The sequence below is a fragment of the Achroia grisella genome, unplaced genomic scaffold (assembly GCF_030625045.1).
Source record: "Achroia grisella isolate CSIRO2021 unplaced genomic scaffold, CSIRO_AGI_Agris_v1 utg149, whole genome shotgun sequence".
Taxonomy (NCBI): domain Eukaryota; kingdom Metazoa; phylum Arthropoda; class Insecta; order Lepidoptera; family Pyralidae; genus Achroia; species Achroia grisella.
In genome coordinates, this window is record NW_026712644.1 from 842,310 (window position 1) to 852,645 (window position 10,336).

General features: G+C 31.2%; 1 protein-coding gene across 1 annotated transcript in view; it reads right to left on the reverse strand.

The window, feature by feature from the left end:
* LOC131840693 (regulator of hypoxia-inducible factor 1-like) overlaps positions 1-2,965 on the reverse strand; it is a 41,408-nt gene extending 38,443 nt beyond the window's left edge. The window contains exon 1 of the mRNA XM_059188880.1: positions 2,875-2,965. Within this exon, the coding sequence (XP_059044863.1) occupies positions 2,875-2,938 (64 nt within the window). The 5' untranslated portion in view covers positions 2,939-2,965. The remainder of the gene's footprint in view (positions 1-2,874) is intronic.
* Between the last annotated feature and the right edge of the window lie 7,371 nt (positions 2,966-10,336).

Genomic DNA, 10,336 nt, shown 5'->3' on the forward strand with positions numbered 1-10,336 from the left:
TACAATCGACTATCGAAAAAAAAATCAGTGAGTTTAAGAAAAATAATGATCATTCTAAATATACACGATTTTGATTGCGGTTAGTGGTTATATTATAAAAGACCTTGTGTGGCCATTGAGAAATACACTCTATTATATTAAAATATTAGGGTTGAGGTCACGATAGTATACGGACAAATAAAATATGAATAATAAAAACATAGCTGTATGGTATGTTTTCTACAAAAATCTGCAGATTTTGCCAAACTGAAGAGGTCAATAGACATCCTATGTGGTTGTAGCCCACTCATGAATAAACGTAATATCTGGTTTGGAAATATACACTCTATCCTGAGGAGATAAAAACCATTGGTCCTAAGAATATCCTTTAATTCTTATCCCTGACGGGCCTAGGTAGTGAACTTTGAAAAAAGCGAGCGGGGTTGATTGCAGGTAGCACTCTAAATCTGCGGAGGGACTTATAAAGCGACTAAATACTAAATTCTGTAGGACTAAATAAATAAATTGAATAGAAGAATAAACAAATTGTCAAAAACATAACCGAAAATTGGGGTGGCCACCCTTATCACTTAAGGGTATATAAAAATAGATTACAACTTAATCATAGATATATACCTGGACGGTAGGGATAAAATTGTAATATAAAAATATTGATGTTCATAAGCGACTAAAATGTCCTACATGAATAAATGATTTTTGAATTTTGAATTTTTTTGAATTTTATCACTTAAGGGTATACAAAATAGATAACAACCTCATCTCAGTTTTATATATATATTTACATCTACAATTAAGCCGTTAGAGAATAAAAGTTAAATTTTCAAATTTCTAACTATGAAAATATGTACCAAAATTAAATTAAATATAATAGAATAAAAAGCGCTATAAATATTATATTGATATAATCTTATGTTTATGCCTAGATATAGGTAATAAAATCCATTTTATATATTAGAAAGATTAAAAATAAAAGTCTCAAATTATTTCAAACAGAGCAACACCCAAGTTTCTTGCTCGTTCTTTTTGTGATGAGACAGCGTTCCTAATGAACGGTAGAATAAAAGAAGGATAACTGTGATTATTTAAAAGTGCTTAAATTATGTTTATTTGAATAATGAATTTTCTATTCTATTCTATTCTATTCTTAAAAACTATGTTATCAAATCGTTCGTTTAAATTTAACACGAATTAAAAAGGTCTATAATCAATAATTAGACTATAACTAAATATTATACAGAAAAATGCAGTGAGATACACATACATTGACAGTCTACATAAAATATATTAATAAGAATAATAATAAATAGTAATAAATAATAAATAACCTTGGACAAATAATACAGCGCCATCTAGTCCAATAGTAAATAAAACTTGTGTTATGGGTATGTTACTAGACAACTGATATAAATACTTAGATATATATGTTTTGTAAATACATACATAAAATACACCTATAACACCCAAACCGATACAAACAATGATGTCAAAGTCATGTTTACAAATTGTTTGCACCGTGCGAGGAATCGAACCCGCGACCATCGGAAGTCTAGCGGTGAGCTGAACCTCTAGACCACAAGGCCGTCAATTGTCATTGATCATTATCATTATGTTATATCACCAAGTTTTTAAATTTTTTTCACACTACCCTAAATTACAATAATAATTATCAATAACTATATTATTAATTAAATTCCTATGCTAAATGGTAAACTTAATAATATTATAAACGCGAAAGTTTGTGTGTATGGATGTTTGTTACTCTTTCCCGCAAAAACTACTGAACGGATTTTGATGAAACTTTACAGTAATGTAGCTTATCCTATATTTTTTATTGAAATTTAACGCGAGTGTAACCATGGGCACAGTTAGTTTACAATAATATAAACAAGACTTAATTAATTTAATAAAAAAAATATAAGGTGATATACTCAAACATTGGCCAATTAAAATACCTTTAGATCAATTTTTTTTTAAACGTTGATGACCATATCGAAAAATCTTATTTCTCACATAAAAACCGATATTTTTTTTATTGTTAATTACATATATAATTTTTTAAATATGTTTTTAGTGTAACAATAATTCGAGGTAGACTTTATATAACCCTAAATGTATTTAAATTAAAATGCCCACCGGTGATCACCCGGCCCCAACGTGTAAATTTACTTTCATTGCGTTGTGACCCACCGTTGGGCATGTTTTTAACGTGTTACGGTATTTAGGTATGTTAATTGATATTTTTTAGTAGGGTATATATTTTATACGGTAGCTCTATTAACATATAGTACGTAAAACGTTATTATTTTTAGTAAAGTATATACTTTATATGGTATCTCTATGTATCGTGTCAACTTATTTATACATAAAACACCTCATTCATAACTTTTTAACAGGTTTAAAACCGCACTGAAATATATAATTTCTCACATAAGAACCGATATTTTTTTATTGTTAATTACATATATTATTTTTTAAATATGTTTTTAGCGTACATTAATTTGAGGTAGACATTATTTAACCCCTAAATATATTTCACCCGGTAGATCACCCAGTCCCAACGTGTAAATTTACTTTCATTGCGTTGTGACCCACCGTTGGGCATGTCTTTAAAGTGTTACGGTATTTTGGTATGTTAATTGGTATTTTTTATTTATTTATTTATTTGTTTATTTATTTATTTATTTTTTATTTAATTATATATATATATATTTATTTATTCTTTTGCACACAAAAATGTACACATGATGGACTTAATGCCTGATGGCATTTTAAGTAGGGTATATACTATATACGGTAGCTCTATTAACATATAGGTATACTTTATACGGTAGGTCTATGTATAGTATCCATTTATTTATACAAAAAACGCCTCACCTTCGTTAGTTGAATTCAACGCGAATACAACATTCACAAACAACACAAGACACAAGCACCGCATTATAGCAACCGTTTACCGACTGCTCCGATACCGAACTGATGTCTGCACGCTGGTACAACAGGCGCAGTTGAGCAAGACACTGCAATCGGAAGTTAAAGACAGACAGACAAACACATTTGGTGTGTACATTCGAAATTCTTGGGTCTTCCACGTAATTTACATGCTTGCGACTTTTTTAATGGACTTTATGAATAACTAGCTGTTCCCGCGACTTCGTCCGCGTGGAATTTATTTTTATACTTTTTATTTTCTAAAATAAAAGTAGCCTAAGTTACTCCTTATTACATCAGTTACCTGCCAAAAAAAGTCCCATCAAAATCGGTTCAGCCATTTCAGAGATTAGCCGGAACAAACAGAACGACAGCCAGACAGATAAAAATTATAAAAACTGTTATTTTGGTGTATGTTCCGTATACATATTCATATGCATGTAGTAAAAAACGGTTATTTCAATATTACAAACAGACACTCCAATTTTATTTATATGCATAGATATATATAAGAAAAAGGAAATTACAGATAAAGATTTGAAATGACGGCAGTAGCTCTAGGATGCTGAATAGAAGAAGTATCTAATGGGAAGCCAGTCTACATGACAGCATCACAGGAAAGATTCTCTCATATTCTTAGGACTGATCGCAAATATACTCAGATAAAAGAACTTGCTGACGATCCATCAAATTTTTGTAAATGGATGATAAATAATCGACCTGTGGTAGAATTTTGACCATAGTTAATTTAACTATCACTAAGAGTATTGACAAACAATATTAATCTATTCTCAAATTGATCACAATTGTAACAATAAACAAAATATATTCATTTACAAAATGGACGTTTCGACAGCTTAAGTGGTCTAGCGGTTTACACCGCTTTACTACGGTTACGAGTTCGATTCCTCGCACGGTACAAACGTTTATATTCATGAGTATGGTCGTTTGTATCGGTCTGAGTATTTTCTATGTATATTATGTATGTATTTACAAAACAAATGTGTAAGGACTTGTATCAGTTGTATAGTACCCATAACACAAGCTCTGCTTACCATGGGACTAGATGGCGCTGTGTTAATTGTCCAGTGTTAATATTTAAGATTATTTAATAATAATTCGACCCTTATTTAACATTCAGTATTATCTTCTCTCTCAGGAACGAGGATAATATTTTAAGAAAGGTGTTACATATGAATGTGGATGGTTATAAGGGCAGAGGAAGGCCGAAAGAGAGATGGATGGACTGTGTGAAAGATGATATGGTAAGAAAGGGAGTAAATAACGAGATGACTGCGAACAGGGATGAATGGAAGCGAAAAACATATTACGACGACCACAAATAAATGGGATAAGGAAGAAGCAGATGATGATGAGACTATAGACAAATAATATTAAAGACAAACAATATTAATCAATTCACAATTTGACCACAGACTATAACGACAAACAAAAGTGTACATATGATGGTATCTAGTGTGTGTAAGGTTTTTTTTTTTTAATTGATTCAATATATTTTTAAGCATAATTTAAAAAATATTATCCTTTTGCATTCTTCTCTATATAAACTAAAAGTGTAGGGAATTTGAATTGCACAGTGGGAACTTTGACTCATTTTCATCTCATAAATCTATAACTTCTGTATTAATAAAGATATGTACATGATTTTTTTTCCTGATAATCTTAAATATATATACTTTTAAATAATGTATGCTTTGTGAGTAAAAAAATATTTCTAATAGTTATAAATAATGTAGGAATACAAGAAATATAGAATTTGTAGACTTACATTTATGTCCTAAGAAGTTTATACAGAAATAAGTAAAAGTATCTACGTAAAAAACAAAAATTCTTATAAAGATGGCTTACAAGTCACTCAAGAGCTCCTTTGCTTCATCAAAAAGTACTAAATATTTTTTATTGGAAGGTTTTCTTAAACTTGTTATGTATGGGTCAGAGCTATATAAAAATGCGTGTAGAACATCTTCGTTAGTGGCTACCCTCGAATATTGTCTTGCATGATGAAGCCTGTACTGTTTATAGTCTTTGTTCCGTGACTCTTGAGCATCTTCTGAAAGTTGCCCGAGAGGCAAGACAGTGACGTATCACACGTTCACATTTCATTTCATAACATAAAACAGTTTTATTAATTCCTCATCTATACCAGTGATTTTTAATGTACAATGATAATTTTGGAAAAATCTTCTGGCTGTATTGCCGTCATTAGTGTTGCTATCAAACAACTCCTCATGTTTTCGTACTGTGCCTTGTTCAGATCCAATTTTATGAAAATGCTAAGAGCTTAATGTTTTGAATATGCTGTTATATGTGCCGGTTCATTAATAAGATTACTCATTAAGATTGCTCAATTCATTCTAGTTTTCTGCCGGCAATGCTCGTAAAATATCAACGATGAAACCCTTAAACCCTGTACTTATAAGTTCAGTATGAATGATGAAGTATGAAGTCCACAGGTATCAAGCAATCCCTTGTTTTTCCGTTTCTTTGTCCGAACTGTCTTCGTACGTTTTAGAAGGTCTTCCTCTTTTCTCTGTCGAAGTAGGAGGTTCAGGTTCGCATGTAGTTTTTTCTAGATTTACAGTGAAAATACCATTCTATCAATTGCTATTTTATTTAAAAACTGTTCTTTCTTTCGACCACATTTCGTATAGTGTTGACGAAACTGAGTTATGAAGGACTTCTGAATACTTGCGATAATTTTTGCTATATTGGCATCTGAAGATTCGGTAAAATTATTTCGTATATAGTTTGAGATAGAATCAAGATAATTTGTATCACTTTAAATCAATAAGAGACTTAAGTCACTTCTGGTACACGAGAATTCACTCATTGGGGCGAGATGAGTAATTAACAATTGTTTAGTAATGACAAATGCTTATGAAGAACTGTAATATTTCATATGCAAATACATACACTATGTTATACTTGATAATGATCATATACGTGTGCAAAATTACTTGATAAAAAATATTTATCTATATGCGGTATAGAATAGGTCTGTATGGGAATGGGAACTATATACTATGTGAAATAGTTAATAAAAGTAAGGCAAAAGATAAAATATACAGTAATAATTGAGCAAAAAGCATTTTTTGAGTATTCAGACAGAAAATCTTAAATAAACAAGAAAATCTTAATATACGTACTTAGAAAAAACAAATCTCACCATGATATTATACTCGATTTAAATATTTTACGCAGTGAAACTGCAAAAAAAAATATTATGCCATCAAATTAAATTATATTTCCTAATTAATAAAACCAAATTTAGAACTTCGGCAAGCTTCGGCAACTGTCAAATCTCCAAGTGAAAGTCTGAGAAAAGAAAATAGTACATATAACGATATATGGATTTTTAGTTAAATAATATTCGACTAAACTAGATATATTTTTATTTTATAGTAAAGTACACATTCTAAGCATTCTAAAATGGTATCACACTATATCACTTGATATTGTTTTGATACTATAAACTTATACCAAACAAATTTAAGTTACAAAATTATTTATGTATTTTTTTCATTATATTGACTTTAAGGCTCTATTCTATGAAGTATGAATAGTCAGAGATTTGAATCATATTTATAATGATAGAGTAACTCTTTGGCTACAAGTTGAGGTATTATATATACACGGAGTTTTAGAAAAAGTATTTATGAGATGGCTTTTTGAGTTCCTGTGCGCCGGCGCAATTTTCGTAAAAATGGGCACAAAGTTGTTGCTGCATGTATTAATCTATACATATAAATAAAATTGGAGTGTCTGTTTGTAATATGGAAGTAACCGTTTTTTACTACATGCATATGAATATAAATACGGTACAAACACCAAAATAATATTTTTTACAATTTTTGTTTGTCTGTCTGTCTGTTCCGGCTAATCTCTGAAATAGCTGGACCGATTTCGATGGGACTTTTATTGGCAGGAAGCTGATGTAAAAAGAAGTAATTTAGGCTACCTTTATATTAGATGTTTTTTTTTTATAGAAAAATAAACTTAAACTCCACGTGGACGAAGTTGCGTGTACAGCTAGTCCTTAATAATATTGTTAATGTGAAAGTAGGGATGTTTGTTACGCAAAAACTAGTAAACCGATTATCATGATATTTTACTATTTTACATGTTCTTGGAGACATTATAATGAACATAGGAGACTTTTTATTAAAAAAAAACAAATATTTTTGTATCAATGCGAGCGAAGCCGCGGGTAAAAGCTAGTATAATACAATATAGTAAATAGTCTAATACAAATCAATCTGAGTCAAATGGAAATTACATAAAACGAATGGTATTCTTAAATACCTTGGTTCGCTTTAATTTCAAATATTTGCTAATTAGTGCAAATAATATGTAATAGCAGACATACATACGTATACGTAATATTATTAGATAGTAAATAAACTTTCCTCAAACCCAAAATGTCGTAAGAGACTACTTTGCAAACAAAGAATGTATTATGTACGTCTACTATAACTATAATATACCTATAACCCGCGATTACGTAAAATAAAAACGTTTTTATAATAAAAATATTCCTTGCAACATTAGCTATATGCGAGTGAAACTCCCATCACAATCAGTTCAGCCGACATTTAACAGACATTTTTAAAATTAATATTGTATAAATCATAGTTGAAAATTTGTGGAGATAAATAAAACGCCATGATGGAATTTTCACATCTCTAACAATATTTTTTATTCTTAAAACAAATAAATACAAAAAAGTTTTTATGTCTCGTACAAATATTCCGATATAAGTACTGTATATAGTTTTATATGCATTTAGGGAAATACTATTTAATTAGAAAAAATATTGAATATATAACCAACTGGATAAACAATTAATAAGAGGAAATTAGTCGTAGTGATTAGAGCAGACCAGTCCCTACAAGCAGCACCCGTTCATGAGTATGACGGATGAGCCAGCCATCAATGCGCCCGACCAGATTTTAGGGAGCCCAATGACCCGGCCCACCACGCCGCCACAATCTGGACATTTTAGTGAGCATGACTACTCAAAACACTAGACCGCGTCATAGCTACTTACAATTGCATCTGATGGTTATAGTACTGATTTTACACAAGAATGCATCTAGAATAGAATAGAATAGAAAATCATTTATTCAAATAAACACATTGAAATTCAAACTCAACGCACTCACGCAAACAATACAAAAACCGCTACGCTTTCATATTTCTAAAATAATTGAATCAAGAAAGCAATGATATAAATAAACTATAACGTTGTATGCTAATAAACTAATTATTTACTTGATATGTTGTCATCTATGAATTCGTCTATCCTGTAATAGGCTTTCTTACACAAAAATTGTTTAATATAAGATTTGAATTGCCTCTCTGTCAGATTTAGTGCAGATTCAGGTAGTTTATTATAAAATCTTACGCAATTACCGTAGAATGAGTTACTGATTTCTTATTATTATTATTCTTGGTATATTTTGTTTTCTCAGCTTTTTTTTACTGGGATTTTACATTTAGCGGCATATACCATACTTACGGGCCAAAACCAAGTAAGTGCAATGTGTGTGTGTACTGGCGTGTGTGTATGTGTGTGTGTGTGAATATATTGTGAACCTTTTAATTTACGTGGTATTTTGTCATTTACGTCTATTTCCAGGAATTTTCATACAGTTCTACAGGTATTCAAAATGGCGGCCTTTTGAAGAGTGATGTAAAGAGTTTTTTCTAAATTTATTATTATTATTAAATTAACAATTAAAACAGATATTGCGAGATATTTATAGTGAATGCTCTCAAAAGCAAGTAGGTATTATATGCCTACAGTCGAGTCACCGCTTGCGTCAGTGTTGCGAAACGCCACCAAAATAATGGTGTACGTTCGAATTAAGCCGACGAAACAGTGACGGGGAGATGTCGTGCAATATTTTAATTCTTATTGGTTTCGTGGTAATTTCGACCTTAATAGTTATAACATAGTTTTTAGGTGTAATCTGAACCTTATTTGTAGAGTCTTAAGACTGTTTTTATGAATAGTACTTTATTTATTAACTCTTTGTTGCACTAGAAGTGTATTATAAAGAACATGAATTAGGTTGTTATGTGTAATTTGAACCTTATTTGTATACGGTTAAGACAGATTTTATAAATAGTACTTTGTTTATTAACACTTTATTGCTCTAGAAGTATATTATAAAGAATTAGAGTATAAAGGTCTTGTAACACAAGCAATCTTTTCAAGACAATCCTAGAGAAAAGGAGAGAAGATAGAAAGTGGTAGGTGGCGCAAGAATGGACAAGAGAAACCAAAGGCATATTAATCTCTATATCTAATAATATATCTATATCTCTATATCTAAGTGTGGAAATAAAATAAATAAATCTTATATATAAAATTCTCGTGTCACAATGTTAGTTTCCATACTTCTCCGAAATGGCGACGGTGACTTCTCCTACTCAGTAGGTCTGAGAATCGGCTACTATCTATTTTTCATACCCCTAAATGATAAGGGCAGGTTTAGTATACCGCTTTGGTTCGGATGATCGAGGGTTCGATTCTCCGCACGGCGTAAACATTTGTGTTCTTAAGTATGATTGTTTATATCGATCTGAATGTTTTCAATGTATTTACAGCAAAAAAAAAATTAAGTATTTATATCAGTTGTCTAAGTACCCATAACACAAGATCTGCTTATCGTGGGACTAGATGGCGCTGTGTTAATTATTCTGAGTTATTTATTTATTTATCTATTGGTACTGGTCAGCCTTCCCTCCCATTCACAAAGTATGAATATTGAAATACCATCCTGATCATCTGGATGAATGGCGGTCTTCCACAGTACGGTTTTCTAGAAACTTTTTGCCCCGCACAACCACATTGTGGAATCACCTTCCAGCAATGGTATTTCCGAACCGATACGATATTGAAACCTTCAAGAAAAGAGCTTATTCCTTTTTAAAACAACAACGTACTTGCAATTCCCCTGGTGTTGCGGGTGCTCATGGGCGGCGGTAATCACTTACCATCAGGTGAGCCGCATGCTCGTTTGTCCCCTGTGTTATAAAAAAAAAAGTAGCCCCAATTAGAGCTATACAATATGGGCCTAAATATGGAACAGAAGAATGGGCCTGGTACCAAAGATTTCACCGGTATCAAACGCCCCAATAAACTAGGTCCATGACATACTTAATTTAGTTCCCGCTCAAGATTAATACAACTTTTTAAAACTCCAAACTAACTAGAAAGTAACATTAAAGATCATCCAATCTTGGTGAAGTTTTAATTCCCTTTTTCCTGTTACGTTATCGTGTGTCCGCATAAGTTTGGACTTATAGTCTTAACTCCGAAACTCTTCTAAGCCTTTCCACCCCCTTTGAGTTGAAACAAGAATCATAATAATTTACTACT